General features: G+C 42.3%; 1 protein-coding gene across 1 annotated transcript in view; it reads right to left on the bottom strand.

Annotated features, from left to right (window-relative positions):
- The window catches only part of LOC109024650 (phospholipid-transporting ATPase ABCA3), a 92560-nt gene extending 69889 nt beyond the window's left edge, over nucleotides 1-22671 (bottom strand). Inside the window, exons 1-3 of the mRNA XM_055365436.2 lie at nucleotides 22205-22671; nucleotides 5726-5812; nucleotides 4569-4833 (exon numbers count right to left, since the gene is read on the bottom strand). Coding sequence (XP_055221411.2) covers nucleotides 4569-4833; nucleotides 5726-5785 — 325 coding nt within the window. The 5' untranslated portion in view covers nucleotides 5786-5812; nucleotides 22205-22671. The remainder of the gene's footprint in view (nucleotides 1-4568; nucleotides 4834-5725; nucleotides 5813-22204) is intronic.
- Nucleotides 22672-23112: the final 441 nt, after the last annotated feature.

Raw genomic sequence — 23112 nt, 5'->3', positions numbered from 1 at the left:
CTATAGGTGCCCACCACCACACCCAGCTAATTTTTGTGTTTTTAATAGTAGAGACGGGGTTTCACCATGTTGGACAGGCTGCTCTCAATCTCCTGACCTCATGATCCACCCGCCTTAGCCTCCCAAAGTGCTGGGATTACAAGCATGAGCCACTGCACCCGGCCGGCCAATAAATCTAGTCTTTACGTAGCACTTACTATGTGCTGAGAACTGCTCTAAATACTTCACATATACCCAACTACCCTATAAATAAGACACTATTATTTTCATTTTCCAAGTGAGGAAGTATACTGTTTATTTTGGTTTGTCCTAGAGCAGGGGTCCCCATCCCCCAGGCCATGGACTGGTACCGGTCCATGGCCTGTTAGGAACCATATCACACAGCAGGAGGTGAGCGGCCGGTGAGCGAGCAAAGCTTCATCTGTATTTACAGCTGCTCCCGATCACTTGCATTGCCAACTGAGCTTTGCCTCCCGTCAGATCAGCGGAGGCATTCGATTCTCATAGAAGCGCAAACCCTATTGTGAACTACGTATGTAAGGGATCTAGGCTGCAAGCTCCTTTTGAGAATCTAATGCCTGATGATCTGTCACTGTCTCCCATCATCCCCAGATAGGATTGCCTAGTTTCAGGAACACAAGTTCAGGCCTCCTGCTGATTTTACATTATGGTGAGTTGTATAATTATTTCATTATATATTACTATGTAATAATAGAAATAAAGTACACAATAAATGTGATGTGCTTGAATCACCCTGAAACCATCCCTCCGCCACTGGTCTGTGGAAAAACTGTCTTCTATGCAACTGGTCCTTGGTGCCAAAAAGGTTGCGGACCATTGTCCTAGAGAAACTGCTGTAGAGCCATACTGATGTATGGACCTGGTGGTGCACTGGTTATATGATGTGTAGCTGCAGAGGTCTTTGATCAAGAGCCATTTTACATTCCCATCACTTGACATCTGAAATCATTCTTTTCCTAACTTCGTTTCCTTTCCAATTTAGATTCCAGGACCTATGCCTTCAATAACTCTTCCAATTCTTCAATTCATTTGTCTCTCCCACCTTCAATCCTAGTGACCTGGCCAAAACAAAACAAACAAAAAACCCAACCCTAAAAGAATCTAACTTTCAACTTTTTTCATTCCAATATATACCCAACTTGCTTAGCCCCAATAAGGAGAGCATTAAACACACATAAACATGTAACCATGTCCTGAAAGCCTAGACTGGGGATAGTTGTTCTTTCCATCATGGTCATGCATAAGAAAGCAATGCCTCAGCCTGGGGTGATGGGGCAGAGCTGAACCCCAGCTGAAACTCCAGATGCCTGGGCAGCTCTTCTCCTCACCCCTCCAGTAGTTACACTAGTTCTGCTTCTCCTGGTATAGGAGGTTCCATTTTGTTTCTTCCTTTCATTGTTCCTGGTCTCCTCAGATATCTAAAATGTTTTCCCTGGGTATTCATCTGTTTCTTTTTTTTTTTTTTTTTTTTTTTTTTTTTGAGATTGAGTCTTGCTCTGTCACCCAGACTGGAGTGTAGTGGTGCGATCTCAGCTCACTGCAACCTCTGCCTCCTGGGTTCAAGCGATTCTCCTGCCTCAGTCTCCCGAGTAGCTGGGACTACAGGCACCCACCACCACACCTGGCTAATTTTTTGTATTTTTAGTAGAGATGGGGTTTCATCATGTTAGCCAGGATGGTCTCGATCTCCCGACCTTGTGAACTCCCGCCTCTGCCTCCCAAAGTGCTGGGATTACAGGTGTGAACCACTGCGTCCACCCCGGGTATTCATCTTTGACTGTCAGCTGCCTTAATTAACTATGTGTACCCAGGAAGAGGGGCGAAAGCCTGGGTATGAACTTCTAGTCTTCCAAGTGAGTACAGGCAGGTAGATGACAGTGGCTGGAGGGCAAAAATGCTGAGCAGTGATTTCAGCAGCAGCACCAGGCTGGGGAGACAGAGGATGGAGTTCAAGCCCCACAGATAAGGAGCCTTCTTGAACCCCCGACTTTCAGTTGAAATCATGGAATGGTCATGCCTTAGGAGTAAGGATCAATCACGCACTAGGACCAGGATTATGCCCAGAAGTAAAGAGAAAACAGAAATAGGGCAGTCTTTAGTGAAGCTAAAACCAGCCTTCAGTGGGGGCAGAGGGAGTTACCAGTACTCTAATAATGATCCAAAAGAAAATTTAACCCTCTTTGGATAAAGAAATATCCCCAAGAGCCTTCAAAATTTTTCATCTGCAACATCTTGGATTTGATAAAAATATACAAGGCATGTTACAAAATAGAACTCAATGGCATAAAAGAAAAAAAAAAGATAAACAAGTAATCCAGATACCAGAACTTCCTGGCAGAGACTTTAAAGTAACTATGGTTGATATGGTTAATAAACTCAAAAATGGTACATTTTCCAAGAGACCTGGAACCTATTCAAAATAGAGATAAATGGAAATTCCAGAACTGAAAAATATTGTTTTTAAAATTATTCAATGGAAGGATCACATGAACTGCAATTCAAAATAAATAAGCAAAAAGAAAAATAGCTAAATCTCAGTTGGAAATTTTAGTATCTTAAAAATGTATAAATTTTAATATATACAGGCTGGGCACGGTGGCTCATACCTGTAATCCCAGCACTTTGGGAGACTGAGGGGGTAGATCACAAGGTCAAGAGATCCAGACCATCCTAGCCAACATGGTGAAACCCCGTCTCTACTAAAAATACAAAAAATTAGCCAGGTGTGGTGGCAGGTGCCTGTAGTCCCAGCTACTTGGGAGGCTGAGGCAGGGGAATCGCTTGAACCTGGGAGGTGGGAGGTTGCAGTGAGCCGAGATCGCGCCACTGCACTCCAGCCTGGCGAAAGAGCGAGACTCCGTCTCAAGAAAAACAAAATTAATATATACAATATATAACCTATTTAATCCTAATAATACCTGACTGGAAATCAGGTATTATTTCAGGTACTTCTTTCAATGACTGATAAATCCTAATAATACCTGACTGGAAATCAGGTATTATTTCAGGTACTTCTTTCAATGACTGATATAATAAGCAGACCAACAAAAAAAAAAAAAAGAATACAGATGACTTGAAAAGCGTGACACTTAGCCAACTTTGCCTAGGTAGCATTTATAGAACACCAGAAGCAAAACTTATAGCACACATAGTTTTTACAAATTCACAGAAAACATTTATCAAAATATACCATGTACTAGTCATAAACAATTCTCAAAATGTCAAAGAACTGGAATTGAGTATACTCTCTGATGAAAGGAAATTAAAACAGAAATCAACAACAGAAAGATAAGAAGAAGCCCCCAGTGTTTGGAAGTTCAGCAACACATTTCTAAAAATTTTTAAATTCCATGCATCAAAGAAGACATCAGAGTGGAAATCAGAAAATATTTTGAGTAACCCAAAGCAACTGTTGGAGTAACCCATAATAGACTTTAAATTTGTTGAGATATTTTTGTTGTAGAATTTAAAAATTACTGGGAACTTCATATTCTCCTGTTTCAGTCTTTATTTTAAAATAAGAATGCTTTGATAAAAAAAGCAAACAACAAAAAAGAATGCTTTGAGATGGCATCTACTCTCAAGGACTCTCATATCTCTTGAAAGACAAAAAAAGATGGAAAAGTTGCCTGACTGTGTGTGTGTGTGTGTGTGCACATGCACGCACATGTGTAGAGAGAGGTATGCTAGGGAGATGCCCACAAACTTTTTTTTTCTTTTTTTTTTTTGAGACAGAGTCTTGGTCTGTCACCCAGGCTGGAGTGCAGTGGTGCAATTTCACCTCACTGCAACCTCCTCCTTCCGGGTTCAAGCGATTCCCATGCCTCAGCCTCCCAAGTAGCTGGGACTATAGGTGCACACCACCATGCCTGGCTAATTTTTATATTTTTAGTAGAGATGGGGTTTTGCTATGTTGGCCAGGCTGGTCTTGAACTCCTGACCTCAGATGATCTGCCCACCTCAGCCTCCCAAAATGCTGGGATTACAGGCATGAGCCACTGGGCCCAGCCGACCTAAACTTCTCACAGTATTTACCTCTAAGAGAAAGAGGTAAGAAACTGATCCAGGAATATGAAGGTAAGTGAGAGACTGAGAGCTTTTAAAATAATTCTACATAGCTTGAGTGTTTTCTAAAGCCTTCCTATATTACTCACACCACATTTTAATATAAAACATTATTTTAAATAACTGACCACTGACCTGTGGCACAAAATCACACACCCCTGGAGGTATACTTACCCAGGTTCAAGAAGCACAACCAGATAGAAAAAACAGTATCAAAAAACTGGATAACAACTTAGAATAATAATAATAATTGGTCATCTCATTTTGAAATATTACTATTTGTTCTGGGCTCTATGAACAAAATATTTTATATAAATTTAACTTTCAAGTTTAACAAAGTCCATAATATTTATACTTAGTATGAGGATTCCAACGATGTTTTACTTGGGAGGTTAAGAACCAGTTAATAAGGTTGTAAGTATGTCTTCACTAAATCGATTTAGTAACTCTGTATGTTTTTTCAGAAAATGTTAATTTCTAACCTTTCATTTGGGGGTTTAAATCCATTTTCACCCTTTCAATAATACCCTGAACCACAGTACTTCTGGAAGGCACGTAAGCCAATTCCAAAGGAGAAGGAGAAATTAAGGAAGCTGTGATGTAGAAGGGCACTTCATCGACAGGCTGAGCAGCGAAATCGAAAGGTCCGTTCTTCTTTATAGTAATAACAGAGCGTGTTGCCAAAAGTGCAGCACTAAACAGAAATGTGAGGACCATTTCCACAACTAAAGCAATACATCGCCGCCTCTAGAAGAAGAAGAAAAAAGATTATGTTAATTGCCCTAAGAGGTTATTAACTTTGCAAGTTCATTTTTGAATTTTTTTTAATTTTTAATTTTCGTAGGTACATAGCAGGTATATGTATTTACGGGTTACATGAGATATTTTGATACAGGCACACAATGCATAATAATCACATCAAGGTAAATTGGGTATCCATTCCCTCAAGCATTTATCCCTTGTGTTACAAACAATCCAATTACACTCTTTTAGATATTTTTAAATGTACAATCAAATTATTTTTGACTCTAGTCATTCTGTTGTGCTAGCAAATACTGTCTTATCCATGCTTTCTATTTTTTTTGTACCCATTAACCATCTCCACTTCCCCCTTACCTACCCCAAGCTACCCCTTCCCAGCCTCTGTTAACCATCCTTCTACTCTCCATCTTCATGAGTTCAATTGTTTTAATTTTTAGTTTCTACCAATAAGTGAGAACATGCAAAGTTTGTCTGTCTGTGCCTGGCTTATCTCACTTTACATGATGACCTCCAGTTCCACCTATGTTGTTGCAAGTGAGAGGATCTCATTCTTTTTCATGGCTGAATAGTCCTGTATTGTGTATAACTGTAATTCTTTTATGTTAAGATAAAAGATACTTCATAAAAGAATATATAGATTGCCAAAAACACAGCTTTGCTCTATAATAGCAGCAGTTTCCTAGAATTTTTTTTCCTTTCTACATAACATCCTGCTATTAATCTCTCTCTGTGAGAACTCTATATTTGGAAGAGATAACCTAACCTTCGTACTGAGAAAAGTAAAACAGTAAAAATTGAAATTCAAGGATCAAGCTGTCAGAATTTCCCCCTGTGGCCTCTGAGCTGTTGTAATAACCCTATAGGTAGTTCAACTTACCTTTAAAATAAAATTCTTCCAGAGAAGAACCATAAATTTTTCGGACTCCGAGAAATCCATTCTTCTAAAAAGAGAGGAAGTTCAACTCTACGGAGGAAGTAAAGATTTTTTAAAAAGAAAAGATTATCTAATGATGTGTAAATTTTAGACAAGCACATTACTTAAATTTAAATTACTTAATTTTATAATCTTTAAAGACAAGAAATATTTAATATTTAAAATAAGAAATATACAGATTTAAAATATTTGAGCAGTTGTTTATCCCTATTTTTTTTTTTGAGACAGAGTCTCACTCTGTCACCCACGCTGCAGTGGTGCAGTCTCAGCTTGCTGCAACCTCTTCCTCCCGGGTTCAAGTGATTCTTCTGCCTCAGCCTCCTGAATAGCTGAGATTACAGGCGTCTGCCACCACGCCTGGCTAATTGTTGTATTTTTAGTAGAGATGGGGTTTCACCACGTTTGCCAGGCTGGTCTCGAACTGCTGACCTCAAGTGATCCGCCCGCCTCAGCCTCCCAACCTACATTTTTAATTTAGTCAACATTTATGGAGCTTCTAATATGAATAAAATACCAACCACAAAACAAAGATCAATAAGTTGTTGATGCAAGTTTCCAGGTAAATCTTCCCAGTAGCCTTCCCAATCCCCATGAAAATACTAATTTAAAAACAACAAAAAACAAGTAAGTCACCACCAATGGCAAAGCAACAAAACAGTATAGAAAATCACAGCACAACTATAAGCCCAAAATGCTATTCAATAATCTATCAGATTGGAAGTAACTACCACTAATAGTATTGCTAAGGGGAACAGATTTGTAATGGACTGAATGTTTATGTTCCCCTGACTTCATATGTTAAATCCTAACACCCAAGGTTAAGGTATTTTGAAGTGGGGATTTAGGGGCCAGGCACAGTGGCTCATGCCTGTAATCCCAACACTTTGGGAGGCCGAGGCGGGTGGATCACCTGAGGTCAGGAGTTTGGACCAGCCTGGCCAACATGGTGAAACCCTGTCTCTACTAAAAATACAAAACATTAGCCGGGCCTGGTGATGGGCGCCTGTAATCCCACCTATTTGGGAGGCTGAGGCAGGAGAATCAAGGCAGGAGAATCACATGAACCAGGGAGGCAGAGGTTGCAGTGTGCTGAGATTGCACCATTGCACTCCAGCGTGGGCAACAAGAGTGAAACTCTATCTCAAAAAATTAAATAAATAAAAATAAAAATAAAAATGAAGTGGGGATTCAGAGAGGTATTAGAATGGGATGAGTTCCCTTATAAAAGAGGCCCCACAGAGATCCCTCATTCCTTCCACCATGTGAGGACACAAAGAAAAGACAGGCCAACCAGGAAAGGGGTCCTCACTAGACAAGGAATGTGCTGCCACCTTGATCTTGGACTTCACAGCCATCAGAACTGTGAGCAATAAACTACTGTTTTTAAGCCGCATAGTCTGTGGTATTTTGCTATAGTATCCCAAATGGACTAAGAGAAGGTTCATTCTTATATTTAATGGATATTTTCTGAATACCTACTACATGTCATGTGAGGTGTAGGTGTACAATGGGAAGCAAAACAAATGACACTCATCCCTCATGGTAGGGGTGACACAGAAGGTTCCTTTTACTAACCCAGGATCTGAAGTTAGACTGCCTAGGTTGAAATCGTACCACTACTATGTGGGATTTCACAACTATGTGACCGTGAATATCTGACTTAAATTCTTGGGGCTATGAGAAAGAGAGCTGGAATTCAGAGCCAAGAATGGAAGGGATTAGATTAGGACTTGACTTTATAAGTAAGGAGGAACCTAAAGGAGATTGACCTTCCCTGGGACTGCAAATAATCTCAATCCTTTTAGCTTCTACAAATCCCGGCTTCAAATTATCTCAATCCTTGATACTGGATGAGGTCGCTCCCAAGATTGCAAGTACTGACAGCTGCCTAATATAAAAAATGAATCCTCTCTGGAAAAAAATAACAAAATGCTATAGTCAACTACTCCTACAAGCAATTTTTCTGAATATGACATAAGATGAACATAAGATACTTTAAAATCTCTACTATTACTATAGAATATCTTTCTGACCTTGGGGTAGGCAGCGATTTCTTAAAATGGATACTAAGGACACAAAGCATAAAAAAGAGGCTTTATCAAAATCTAAAATTTCTGCCCATCAAAATCTAACCTAACATCAAGAAAATAAGTCGGGGACTGAGGCTTCACGTCTGCCCTAGCACCAGGCTAGATCTCACAGCTCCAGGTTCTGGGCCTACCTGGTAGACCCAGCTGCCAGGCTGGCCCCTATGGATACAGGCTCCAAGCTTACCCATTGCCGGGCTAGTATCAGCAAACTGAGCCTCCAAGCCCATACTAATGTCAGGCCAGATTCTGCAGTCCCAGGTTCCAGCCCAGCCTGGCAGACTTGGTCTCTGGTCCTGCCCCTGCAGTAGGCTGACCCAAGCACTAGGCAGGCCCCAGTGGCCCTGGGCTTCAGCCCCATCCCAGAACAAGGATGGCACACCTGGGCTCAAACACCTGGCAGGCACCTGCAAACACAGGGCCCAGGCCTTCCCTGTGCCAAGCCTTGTGAACCCAGGTCCTAATGAGAGGTGACAGCGTGCTGGCAGTCCTCACAGCCCTCACTCGCTCTCGGCGCCTCCTCTGCCTGGGCTCCCACTTTGGCGGCACTTGAGGAGCCCTTTGGCCCGCCGCTGCACTGTGGGAGCCCCTTTCTGGGCTGGGCAAGGCTGGAGCCCACTCCCTCAGCTTGCAGGGAGGTGTGGAGGGAGAGGCACGAGCGGGAACCAGGGCTGCCTGCGGCGCTTGCGGGCCAGCTGGAGTTCCGGGTGGGCGTGGGCTTGGCGGGCCCGCACTCGGAGCAGCAGGCCAGCCCTGCTGGCCCCGGGCAATGAGGGAGGGACTTAGCACCCAGGCCAGTGGCTGCGGAGGGTGTACTGGGTCCCCCAGCAGTGCCAGCCCACCGGCGCTGCACTCGATTTCTCACTGAGCCTTAGCTGCCTTCCCGCGGGGCAGGGCTTGGGACCTGCAGCCCACCATGCCTGAGCCTCCCACCCACTCCATGGGCTCCTGTGCGGCCCGAGCCTCCCCGACGAGCACCACCCCCTGCTCCATGGCGCCCAGTCCCATCGACCACCCAAGGGCTGAGGAATGCGAGCACACGGCATGGGACTGGCAGGCAGCTCCACCTGCAGCCCTGGTGCAGGATCCACTAGGTGAAGCCAGCTGGGCTCCTGAGTCTGGTGGGGACGTGGAGAGTCTTTATATCTAGCTCAGGGATTGTAAATACACCAATCAGCACCCTGTGTTTAGCTCAGGGTTTGTGAGTGCACCAATCGACACTCTGTATCTAGCTGCTCTGGTGGGGCCTTGGAGAACCTTTATGTCTAGCTCAAGGATTGTAAATACACCAATCGGCACTCTGTATCTAGTTCAAGGTTTGTAAGCACACCAATCAGCACCCTGTGTTTAGCTCAAGGTTTGTGAGTGCACCAAACAAAACTCTGTATCTAACTAATCTGATGGGGATGTGGAGAACCTTTGTATCTAGCTCAGGGATTGTAAACGCACCAATCAGCACCCTGACAAAAGAGGCCACTCGGCTCTACCAATCAGCAGGATGTGGGTGGGGCCAGATAAGAGAATAAAAGCAGGCTGCCCGAGCTGCCATTGGCAACCCGCTCGGGTTCCCTTCCACACTGTGGAAGCTTTGTTCTTTCGCTCTTTGCAATAAATCTTGCTACTGCTCATGCTTTGGGTCCACGCTGCTTTTATGAGCTGTAACACTCACCGCAAAGATCTGCAGCTTCACCCCTGAGCCCAGAAAGACCACAAACCCACCGGGAAGAACGAACAACTCCAGACGCGTGGCCTTAAGAGCTGTAACACTCACTGCGAAGGTCTGCAGCTTCACTCCTGAGCCAGCGAGACCACGAACCCACCAGAAGGAAAAAACTCCGAACACATCTGAACATCAGAAGGGACAGACTCCAGACGCGCCACCTTAAGAGCTGTAACACTCACCGCGAGGGTCCGCAGCTTCATTCTTGAAGTCAGTGAGACCAAGAACCCACCAATTCCGGACACACTAACATGGCTCCAGGACTCAGTTCTTCACAGACCTAGCTTCTGGGCTAGCAACCATACACCCAGCCTCCAGGCTGGCACCAGTGGACACAGGCTACAGGTAAGCCCCAACTAGGCACAATGCTAATGCCTAGTTCTAGACCCCTGAGGATAGCAAAATCCATGGATGCTCAATGTCTTATATAAAATGGTGTAGTATTTGCATATAATCTACACACATACTCCTTATGCCTCAGATTTTCTTTAGATACTCATAGTACCTAATATAAAATCTATACAAATATTTGTTACACTGTATTGCTTTTTATTTGTATTATCATATTGTTATTTTTATTATTATTATTTTTTTACTATTTTTGGCCCAGAGTTGAATCTGTGGATGTAGAACACACAGATATGGGGGGTCAATTGTACACATTCTTCTCAAGCACACATAGAACGTTCTCCAGGAGAGTTCATATGTTAGGCCACAAGATAAACCTTAATAAATTTACGAAGCCTGAAATCCATTTCAAATACCTTTTCCAGCCACAATGGTATTATACTAACAATCAAAAATAGACAGAATTTCAGAAAATGCAGACGCATATGGTAATTAAACAACATTCTCCCAAACAACCAATGGGTCAATGTAGAAATTAAAGGGATCATTTAAAAATATCTTGAGGCCAATGAAGACGGAAACACAACATACAAAAATATATAAGATATATAGTATACAGCAAAAATGGTTCTAAGAGTGAAGTTTATAGTAATAAACATCTACATCAAAAAAGAAGAAAGATCTCAAACACCCTAACATTATAACTAGAAACTAGGTATAGGAACTAGAATTGGAAACTAGAAAACCAGGAACTAGGAAAACAAGGACAAACTAAGCACAAAGTTCACAGAAGGAAGGATAAAATAAAGATCAGAGCAGAAATAAATGAAATAGAGACTAAAGAAACAATAGAAAAAAAATCAACAAAACTTGTGAAAAAGATAAAACAGACAAACTTTTAGCTAGAATAACTAATAAAAAAGGAGAGGAGATTCAAGTAAAATCAGAAATAAAAAAGGAAACATTATAATGGATACTACAGACATACAAATTATCATTAGAGACTATGATAACAATTATGTCAACAAATTGATAACCTAGAAGAAATGAAAAAATTCCTACCTGTATTAATCCTACCAAGTATTAATCACAAAGAAAAAGAAAATCTGAACAGACTGATAACAGACTGATAAAATAGACTGATAACAGACTGATAACAAATAGACTGATTAAAAAAAAAGATTGAATCAGTAATAAAAAGTCTCCCATTAAAGAAAAGCCTAGAATCAGATGGCTTCTGGGCTGAATTCTACAAAACATTTAAATAAGAAATAAGACCAATCCTTATCAAACTCCAAAAAGTTGAAGAAAAAATATTTCCAAACACATCTTATGAAGCCAGCACTATCGTGACAGCAAAGCCAGACAAGGACATACAAGAAAATTACAGGCTGGCCAGGCACGGTGGCTCATGACTGTAATCCCAGCACTTTGGGAGGCCGAGATGAGCAGGGCAGGAGTCTGAGACCAGCCTGGCCAACATGGTGAAACCCCATCTCTACTAAAAATACAAAAATTAGCTGAGCATGGTAGCACATGCCTGTGATCCCAGCTACTCGGGATGCTGAGGCAAAAGAATTGTTTGAACCTGGGAGGCGGCAGAGGTTGCAGTAAGCTGATATCATGCCACTGCGCTCCAGCCTGGGCAACAGAGTGAGACTCCATCTCAAAAAAAAAAAAAAATTACAGGCTAATATCCCTGATGAACATAGATGCAAAAATCCTCAACAAAATACTAGCAAACTGAATTCAACAGCATATTAAAAGGATCATTCATTCACCACAATAAAGTGAGACTTATCTTTGAGATCCAAGGATGGTTCAACATATGCAAGTAAATATTAACACACCACATTAACAGAATAAAGGACAAAGACCATATATTATCTCAACAGATGCAGAAGAAGCATTTGACAAAATTCAATATCCTTTCATGATAAAAACTCTAACCATATTAGGCACTGAAGGAATGTAACTCAACACAATAAAGACTATATATGACAAGCTCACCATTAATATCATACACAAGAGTAAAAAACAGAAAGCTTTTTCCAAAAGTATCTCAGGAAAGGTACAAAGATGTCCACTCTTACCACTCCTATTCAATATAGTAATGGAAGACCTAGCCAGAGCAATCAGGCAAAAAAAGAAAGAGAAGCCATCCAAATTGGAAAAGAAGAAGCCAAATGGTTCCTGTTTGCAGATAACATGAAAACCCTAAAATGTCAGTGAAAACACTGCTAGAACTAATAAAATACAACAAAGTTACAGGATATAAAGTCAACATACAAAAATAATAGTTTCAGCCGGGCATGGTGGCTCACACCTGTAATCTCAGCACTTTGGGAGGCTGAAGCAATTGGCTCACTTGAAGTCAGAAGTTCAAGACCAGCCTGACCAACATGGTGAAACCCCATCTCTACTAAAAATACAAAGTTAGCCAGGCATGGTAGCACACATCTGTAATCCCAACTACTTGGGGGACTGAGACAGGAGAATCACTTGAATCTGGGAGGCGGAGGTTGCAGTGAGCCGAGATTTTGCCATTGCACTCCAGCCTGGGAAACAAAAGCGAAACTGTCTCCAAAAAAAAAAAAAAAAAGTTTCTATACATTAGCATTAAACCATCTGAAGTGAAATAAAAAAGGCAACTGTATTTACAATAGCTATGAAAAATACTTATGAACAAATATAGCCAAGGAAGTGAAAGACCTGTATATTGAAAATCACAAAACATTGATGAAAGAACTTGAAGACACAAATAAAAAGAAAGATATTCCATGTTCATGGATTGAAACAATATTGTTAAAATGTCCATACTACCAAAAGTGATCTACAGATTGAATGCAATCCCTATCAAAATCCCAATGACACTTTTCAAAGAAATAGATTAAAAGTCGTAAAATTTTTATTGTACCACAAAACCCCAAATATCTAAAACATTTTTGAGGAAAATGAACAAAATGGAGGCATCATACTTCCTGACCTCAAAATATATTACAAATCTACAGTAACCAAAACAGCATGGTACTGCTATAAAAACAGACACATAGACAAAACGAACACAATAGATAGCCCCAAAATAAACTCACACATTTACCACCAATTGATTTTTGACAAAGATGCCAAGAACACACAATGGGAGAAAAGATAGTGTCTTTAATAAATGGAGTTTAGAAATGTGGATTATACATGCAAAAGAATGAAATTAGACTCTTATACCATGTACAAAATCAACTCAAAATGGATTAAATTCTTTTTTTTTTCTTTTTCTTTTTTTTGAGACAGAGTCTCACTCTGTCGCCCAGGCTGGAGTGCACTGGCACGATCTCCGCTCACTGCAAGCTCCGCCTCCCAGGTTCATGCCATTCTCCTGCCTCAGCCTCCCGAGTAGCTGGGACTACAGGTACCCACCACCACGCCTGGCTAATTTTTTGTATTTTTAGTAGAGACAGGGTTTCACTGTGTTAGCCAGGATGGTCTCGATCTCCTGACCTCATGATCTGCCTGTCTCGGCCTCCCAAAGTGCTGGGATTACAGGTGTGAGCCACCACGCCTGGCCATTCGGATTAAATTCTTAAATGTAATACCTGAAACTATAAAACTACTAGAAGACAATGTATAGGAAAAGCTGTGCAACTAGCTCTACCAAATATTAAAACATACTATAAAGTCTCTGTAGTTAAAAATGTGTTGTACTGGTACGTAAATTGAAAGACAGGCAAATGGAACAGAATAGAAAGTCTAGAAATAAACCAAAATACATATAGAAATTTAGTTTATTATATAGGTAACATCCCAACTAACTGGGAAAAAATTCTACTTTATAGTAAATGGTGTTGTAACAAATGGATAGTCATTTGGAAAAATATAAAATGTGGGAGTGGGAAAAGTCTCCATGAATCAAAATCTAGTATCAAGATAAGTCTGATAACATAGTACGTACAAATATGTTTTGTGAAGTAAATGTCAACACAAAGCCAAAAGATAAATAACAAACTGGGAGAAAATAACTTGTATCACAGATAAAGGGCTAATCTCTCATATATAGATATACACATATATATACGTATATATATACACACATATATACGTATATATATACACACATATACGTATATATACACACATATACGTATATATATACACATATATATACACATATATATATGAAGAGGTCTATAAATTGAAGGGGGAGGGATAACCATTAAAAAAATGAAAAAAGAATTTGTTTAATTTCTTTGTAGATTCTGGATATTAGTCCTTTGTCAGATGGATAGATTGCAAAAATTTTCTCCCCATCAAAAAGTGGGTGATAGATATGAACAGACACTTCTCAAAAGAAGACATTTATGCAGCCAACAAACATATGGAAAAAAGCTCATCATCACTGGTCATTAGAGAAATGCAGATCAAAGCCACAATGAGATACTATCTTATGCCAGTTAGAATGGTGATCATTAAAAAGTCAGGAAACAACAGATGCTGGAGAGGATGTGGAGAAATAGGAATGCTTTTACACTGTTGGTGGAAGTATAAATTAGTTCAACCATTGTAGAAGACAGTGTGGTGATTCCTGAAGGATCTAGAACTAGAAATACCATTTGACCCAGAAATCCCATTACTGGGTGTATACCCAAAGGATTATAAATCATTCTACTATAAAGATACATGCACACATACGTGAATTGCACTATTCACAATAGCAAAGACTTGGAACCAACCTAAGTGTACACCAATGACAGACTGGATAAAGAAAGTGTGGCATATATGCACCATGGAATACTATGCAGCCATAGAAAAGATGAGTTCATGTTCTTTGCAGGGACATGGATGAAGCTGGAAGCCATCATTCTCAGCAAACTAACACAAGAACAGAAAACCAAACACTACATGTTCTCACTCATAAATGGGAGTTGAACAATGAGAACACATGGATGCAGGGAGGGCAGCATCACACAATGGAGCCTGTCGGGGGGTGGAGGGCTAGGGGAGGGACAGCATTAGGAGAAATACCTAATGTAGGTGACGGGTTGATGGGTGCAGCAAACCACCATGGCACGTGTATACCTATGTAACAAAACTATGCGTTCTGTACATGTACCCCAGAACTCAAAGTATAATAAAAAAAATTTGAAAAATGAAAAAAAAACAGTTCAAAGAAAAATAGTCCTCAAACATAACAAAAGATCCTCATCTTCACTCATAACCAGAGTAATGTCAATTAAAACTGACAAGTCATTACTTACTTTCAGAAGCTTTACAACACATTGTAGGTGAGGCTTTATGAAAATAAATACAATCCCATCAAAGTTCCAATAAGCAACTGTGTAGAAATTCTAGTGCTGGAATAGTCAAAAACAACTTTAGGAAAGAACAAAACTAGAGGTCTTATACTATCTGATTTCAAGATATATAAAGTTACTGTAATTAAAACTATGTGGTATTGGTGAAGACAGAGATACATACATCAATGAAACTGAACAGAGTCCAGAAATAGACCCATACTAAGATGGTCAATTTTTTTTCCCACAAAAGTACCAAGGGAACAAAGAGAAGTCTTTGAAAAAAAAACAGTGCTGGAATAACTGAATATCCTTATAGGGGAAAAACAATAGCACCAACTTTACCTCATACTAGGAACAAGAAATTAACTCGAGATGGGTCACAGACCTAAATGAAGGAAGCTAAAAGTACAAATTTAAAAGAAAACAGGAGGAATGAATAAAATGAAGAAACATAGGAGAAAATCTCTGTTACCTTCAAGGGGGTAGGGATTTCTTACTTTGCACACCCAAGGTATGAGCCATAAAGGAAAAATTGGTAAATTAAACTCCATGAAAATACAAAAAAAAATGTACTCTTGTAAAGATACTGCTAAGGAAACAGAAATGCAAGTGGAGAAAGAAAATATTCACAATACATATCTAATAAAGAATTTTATTCACAATAGGTATTTATTCACAATACATATCTGACAAAAAATACAAAAAAAATTAGCCAGGTGTGGTGGCACATGCCTGTAATCTTAGCTACTCAGGAGGCTGAGGTGGGAGGATTGCTTGAACCTGGGAGGCAGAGGTTGCAGTGAGCTGAGATCACACCACTGCACTCCATCCTGGGCAAACAGAATACATAAAGAATTCATACAAAACTACAGGGGCAGAAAACAGACCAGCAGTTGTCGAGGTCTAGGGATGGGAGGATTTCACAAAGGGGTACAAGGAAGACAAAGTAAGATACCCAAAATAGTATCTTCTGCATGATTCCATTCATATAAAGGTATAGGCAAAAATCACACCAATGGTTATAGGGGAGGGGTTTGTGATTGATTAGGAAAGGGCAAGAGGGAATTTTCTGGTGTTACAGAAATGTTCTGTGTCTTGATTAGGTGTGCACATTCTTTGAAACTGATCAAACTGTCACTCAAAATCTGAGCACTTCATTTCATGTAAACTGTATCTCAATAGAAAAACATTTTAGAAATCATTACAAGTGCTATATACTGGATACAGACAATAATCTTAAACTACCCAGTGGTGGGGATGGTATCTTGTTCTCCTTTGTCTCTCAAACACCATGGAGCTTAGTGCATTGTGCATTGTTTTATATAAAGGACACGGCCCTGCAAATCTCAATTAATACATGACTAATTTTTTTTTTTTTTTTTTGAGACGGAGTTTTGCTCTTGTTGCCCAGGCTGGACTGCAATGGCGCAATCTCGGCTCACTGCAGCCTTCACCTCCCGGGTTCAAGCGATTGTCCTGCCTCAGCCTCCCGAGTAGCTGGGATTACAGGCGCGTGCCATCACGCCTGGCTAATTTTTTGTGTTTTTAGTAGAGATGGGGTTTAACCATGTTGGTGAGGCTGGTCTCAAACTCCTGACCTCAGGTGATCCAACTGCCTTGGCCTCCCAAAGTGCTGGGATTACTGGCATGAAATACATGACGAATCCTAATCAAAATGGCAGAGCAGGTGTTTGGCTGATGTGGTGATGGGGTAAAATCAATTTGTGATTCATACAGCCTTCCAACTTCGCAACTATGCCATTCTTAAAGGATTTTTCTTGGAAGGGGGCTTCACATCAGGTGCTTACTCCTTAGTGCAGCTGATCAATACACTCAATACATGTCTGCAAACTTTAAAGGAATGTATGCAGCAGATCCAAGTCTTAAAGGCTATAAAAAAAAAAAAAGCAAACAAACCTAGAAACAAAGTTCATAAAGCAAAACCATAGCAAAACAAAGATTCAGGCAGAAAGATGTTCATGATAACACTGGAAACAGTCAGATCAAATGAAAACAGAAAGAATGATTACATAAATCATGCCAATACCTTCAATAAAATCCTGTTCCTCTGTTACAAAGAAGGGATAGATATAGATACACTGCCATGAGAGGATAATATACTACTAAGGTAGAAAAAGTAAACTGCAAAATATTATACATGATATAAACACATTGTTTGGAAAAATATATATGTATAAAAAAGAAGTACATGTACAGAAAAGAAAAATGGTAGAAGATCTGTTGATAGTATGTCCTCAGGAGGTGGAAAATGGGGGACTTACACATTTTACAAATTGTATGTCTATAGAGTTTGAATTTTATGTAATGTACCTGTATTGTTTTTCTAATTAACTCTTCAGGTGGGGGAACAGGTAAACCTGTGAAGAAGGAATCATCTGAAACACTCTCCCACTAACTTTTTTCTCTTGCTCTTTTAGTGGGTAATGTTTTGGAATATTAACCATAAGTTTTCAATTCAGTACCATCCCTCATTCAATCTTTTATTTTTTGGTCTCAGGGAAGACAGAGCAATACTTAATACCTACAAAGACAATAGCCAGTTCTTTCAGTTGACCCTTTTCAGGGTAAAACAACAGATTGGAAATAATGCACAATAAGGAAATGCCGAAGCCCAGCTCCTCAGCATCATCCCATCCCTTTCACTATTCCCAAAATAGATTTGGGGGATCTTATAGCAGAAGAGTCCTGACTCCAAAAGAGCCTGGCCAGGAATAAGTACACATCAACATCCTGGTCCTAAATATGAAACACCCCCCACCCTTATCCCTCATAACTTGGATGCAACCCTTGTAAGGGAAAAGGAGGGTTGGAAGGAGCATGAACCTAAAATGCCTGAAAATTATTAGGGCAACCTGCCAAACTGTAGTCGCAAAAGAATAGTTATTGGAAATTAAGCAATTACATGGTTCATAGCGCTGAATTATTAGAATTAAATTTATACTTACTATTTAATTTCAGCTCCTTTTCTAAAAAGCACTGAACTGCTTTAACTGAAACACTGTAATTTTCTTAATTGTACTTAAATATATGTTTCTTTTCTTTTAAATTTTCTGCCTACTTTGCATAAAATGCGGTAGCCAAGACAGCCTTAAAGTTCTCAGCTTGACTTGAAAAGGCTTTTTCCTGACTCTCGGCCCAAAACTTTCTTTTCTTAGAGCATGATATGGTTTGACTCTGTGTCCACACCCAAATCTCATCTCGTAGCTCCCATAATTCCGTGTTATGGGAGGGACCCTGTGAGTGATGACTGAATCATGGGGATGGGTTGTTCCCGTGCTCTTCTCATGATAGTGAGTAAGTCTCATAAGATCTGATGGTTTTCAAATGGGGAGTTTCCCTGCAGAAGCTTTCTTGTCTGCCACTATGTGAGATGTACCTTTCACCTTCTGCCATGATTGTGAGGCCTCCTCAGCCAAGTGGAACTGTAAGTCCAATAAACCTCTTTCTTTTGTAAATTGCCAAGTCTTCAGTATGTCTTTATCAGCAGTGTGAAAATGGACTAATATAGTAAACTGGTACCAGCAAAGGGGGGTGCTGCTGAAAAGATACCTGAAAATGTGGAAGCAACCTTGGAACTGGGTAACAGGCAGAGGTTGAAATGTTTTGGAGGGCTCAGAAGAAAATAGAAAAATGTGGGAAAGTTTGGAACTCCCTAGAGACTTGTTGAATGGCTTTGACAAAAATGCTGATAGTGATATGAACAGTAAGGTCCAGGCTGAGGTGGTCTCAGATGGAGATGAGGAACTTGTTGGGAACTGGAGCAAAGGTGATTCTTGTTATGTTTTAGCAAAGAGACTGGTGGGATTTTGCCCCTTCCCTAGAGATTTGTGGAACTTTGAACTTGAGAGAGATGATTTAGGGTATCTGGCGGAAGAAATTTCTAAGAAGCAAAGCATTCAAGAGGTGACTTGGGTGCTGTTAAAGGCATTCAGTTTCAAAAGGGAAACAGAATAAAAGTTTGAAAAATTTGCTGCCTGGAAATGCAATAGAAAAGAAAATCCCATTTTCTGAGGAGAAATTCAAGCTGGCTGCAGAAATTTGCATAAGTAACGAGGAGCTGAGTGTTAATCACCAAGACAATGGGGAAAATGTCTTTATGGCATGTCAGAGACCTTCATGGCAGCCCCTCCCATCACAGGCCCAGAGGCCTAGGAGGAAAAAGTGGTTTCATGGGCTGGGCCCAGGGTACCCATGCTGTTGGCAGCCTAGAAACTTGGTGCCCTGCATCCCGACTGCTCCAGCCATGGATGAAAGGGGCCAACGTAGAGCTTGAGCCGTGGCTTCAGAGGGTGCAGGCCTCAAGCCTTGGCAGCATTCACATAGTGTTGAGACTGTGAGTCCACAGAAGTCAAGAATTGAGGTTTGGGAACCTCTGCCTAGATTTCAGAAGATGTATGGAAACTCCTGGATGCCCAGGCACAATTTTGCTATAGGGGCAGAGCCCTCATGGAGAGCCTCTGCTAGGGCAGTGCAGAAGAGAAATGTGGGGTCGAAGCCCCTACACAGAGTCCCTACTGGGGCACTGGCCTAGTGGAGCTGCGAGAAGAGGGCCACTGTCCTCTAGACCCCAGAGTAGTAGACCCACCGACAACTTGCACCGTGTGCCTGGAAAAGCCGCACTCAATGCCAGCCCATGAAGGCAACCAGGAGGGGGGCTGTATCCTGCAAAGCCACAGGGGCAGAGCTGCCCAAGACCATGGGAACCCACCTCTTGCATCTGCGTGACCTAGATGTGAGACATGAAGTCAAAGCAGATCATTTTGGGGCTTTAGGGTTTGACTGCCTTACTGGATTTTGGACTTTTATGGGGCCTTTAGCCCCTTTTTTGGCCAATTTCTCCCATTTAGAATGGCTATATTTACCCAATGCCTGTACCCCCATTGTACCTAGGAAGTGACTAACTTGCTTTTAACAGGCTCATAGGCAGAAGGGACTTGCCTTATCTCAGATGAGACTTTAGACTGTGGACTTCTGAGTTAATGCTGAAATGAAGTGGGGTTTTGGGGGACTGTTGGGAAGGCATGATTGGTTTTAAAATGTGAAGATATGAGATTTGGGAGGGGCCAGGGGCAGAATGATATTGTTTGGCTCTGTTCCCACTCAAATCTCATCTTGTAGCGCCCATAATTCTCGTGTGTTGTGGGAGAAACCCTGTGGGAGATGACTGAATCATGGGGGCAGGTCTTTCCCATGCTGTTCTCATGATAGTGAATAAGTCTCATGAGATCTGATGGTTTTAAAAAGGGGAGGTTCCCTGCACAAGCTCTCTTGTCTGCCACCATGTGAGATGTACCTTTCACCTTCTGCCACGACTGTGAGGCCTCCACAGCCAGGTGGAACTGTAAGTCCAATAAACCTCTTTCTTTTGTAAATTGCCCAGTCTTGGGTATGTCTTTATCGGCAGTGTGAAAACAGACTAATATAGAGCATTTTCTTTAGAAAGCTTTTCACTGTAAATTCTTTCTCTGTCTTGAGATATCTGTAACTCTTTTTAATAGCCTCTTACTAGTTTTACAAACCAGAATCATCTTTGTCAAGGACCTGGGAGCCATTCCTTTGAAATGCAATCATCAAGGAAGACAGTCCCCCTATCTCCCAGTTTCTGTGGGAGGGTAGGAGCCTAACTTCCCTGAGAGCCAATTAGCAAACACAGCTGGCCTAATCACGGAGGAAACACTTGTAAACTCAGCAAACAACTCAGTATGCTTCCGACAGCCCTCCAGCACCTTTCTACTCTCATCCTAGAGCTTAAAAACCCTGCCCCACTTTGTTTCAGCAGAGTTAGTTTAGACTGAGTTCTGGTCTCTCTTCCCTAGCACAGCAGCTTTGCATAGAGTATTCCTTACATATGTGACTTTCTCTGGTGCAATTTATGCTTTCACAAAGGAAAACTAAGACAAATTAAACTACCTATAATCACTGAACTTCCACAGCCCCTTCTGCCATTTATGGAACACTTAACATGTTCTCGCAATGTAAGTATCAGGACCGCCCTCTGAGTTGGATACAATAGCATCCTTTCCTCTTATAGTTATTTTCAGATATAACCCTTAGGAAATGGAGGCTTAGAGAAACCAAGCAATTTGCCATAGGTCACAGCAAATAAATTCTGGACTAGTCAGGACTAGGGACAAGGCATTTGCCTCCAAAGTCAGTGCGTTCAAGCACTTTGCATAGCCAATATAAAATTCCTAACAGTGCTTCTATTTGATTTGATTGTGTGTATGTGTGTGTGGGTGTGTGTGTGTGTTGGGGGGGGGGATGAGGAAGTCTCTGGAGGATTTATATGCGTGAGTTTTGTTTGGGGGTCGCCCTTTTGGGCTCTGCGCGCCCATCGCGGGTAGCGGGTGGGCCTCCCGGGCGTCGGGGAGCAGCTGCAAGCGCAGGGGGACGCCGGCAGAAGGAGGACGCGCCAGGACTCCCTAGCACTCATCCTCAGGCCGCGCCGCTGCCGCCTCCGCCGCTGAAGGGCGCGCGTCCACCCGGCGAGACTCCTCCTCCCAACGCCCTCCCCAACCACCAGCCGCCCGCGGGCAGGTTGGCAGCCTGGCCCTCGCGCGGACCCGGCCGGGAGCTGGCTGCACGAGGGCCGAGGGCGCGCAGTGCGCGGAGCGGTAGGAGTCAGCGGTGCGGAAGGCAGGAGGTGCCGGTGAAGCTGTCGGCGGTGCTCGAGGGGAGCACGCAAGAACCCCCTCAGTCCCTCTTCCGCACGTGCGCCCACGAGTGTAGTCCCCAGTTTGTTCCACCTATTACCCCGCAGCTCCAGTGCGCCCCACCTGTTGCCTCACCAGCCCAACGTTACTTCTTCCCTGCTTCCTCGCCAGCCCGTCTGGGGGCGGAGACCTCACCCACCGCCCCACCCACCTCGTCCCATGCGCACACCCATCTCGTCCCTTGCGCTCACCCACCTCGTCCCATGCGCCCTACCCTACGCCCCAAGTCCCTGAAAGGGCCCCACCTAGGTACCCTTTTGGGTGGTCTTCAGGTTCTTTGCCTTGTCGACCCTCCTGGACGACCCCACAATTCTCCGCCTCTCGCGGGTTTCTCTCTCCCTCGTGTACCATGGTCACCTTCAGCTGGCCCAGCCGCCGATGACAGAAGTTTAAGAAGATTCATGAGCCGCTGCTCCTCAGGGTCTACTGGAGTTTAGCAGATAACTTCCCAAAGGCCCGGGGTCCTGCAAACCCCTCATGCGGGCCACCCAAAAGATTCCGTCCTGGAGCAGACCCCGCGCCACGCGCGCTGTACTCGCGTTCCTTTTTCCAGCCAGCGCAGCCCCTGCGGCCTGTGTCCGGGACGGTTCTGCGCGTGGGACGCCCAGCCCGCTTCATCTGCGCCCTCTGCCTTTACCCGCCAGCCACTCCGGCGTTTCCACCTCCGTGCATTTCTCATGCTCCCCACGTTCTCTAATGCTTGCTCCTCTTGGCGCGCCCCACCCCAATTCTCGCGTCCAGTGTAGCTTCCTGTTTAGAATCGCAGCTTCTGATTGGATCACAGGCCAAATTCACTCTCCCCTGCAATGCCGGATACGACTTGCTCCAGCTCCGAAGTTAAGCTTTGTCAGGAGAGGGCGCTAGAGGAACACTGCAGGACAGGGAGTTCTCTTCCTGGTTGGGGAAAAATCCAGGACTGTATAGAACATCCTCCGCCCCAAACTGGGAAAGCAGCCAACAGACCAAAGAATGACTCAGACCAGTCCACCTTGATGAGTAGATGAGTTTATTGGGACTCACGTGTAGGGCATTTCTTTTTTTTTTTTTCTTTTTCTGTTTTTTTTTTTTTTTTTTAGAGGGAATCTCATGGCACCTCGTTTTCATCATCACTGGATGATTTCTCTGGGTTAGCAAAGGTCAGGAAGACTTGTTC

The sequence above is a fragment of the Gorilla gorilla genome, chromosome 18 (genome assembly GCF_029281585.2).
Source record: "Gorilla gorilla gorilla isolate KB3781 chromosome 18, NHGRI_mGorGor1-v2.1_pri, whole genome shotgun sequence".
Taxonomy (NCBI): Eukaryota; Metazoa; Chordata; class Mammalia; order Primates; family Hominidae; genus Gorilla; species Gorilla gorilla.
The sequence above is the reverse complement of the archived record's forward strand: the minus strand, read 5'-3'. Positions and strand labels throughout refer to the sequence as shown.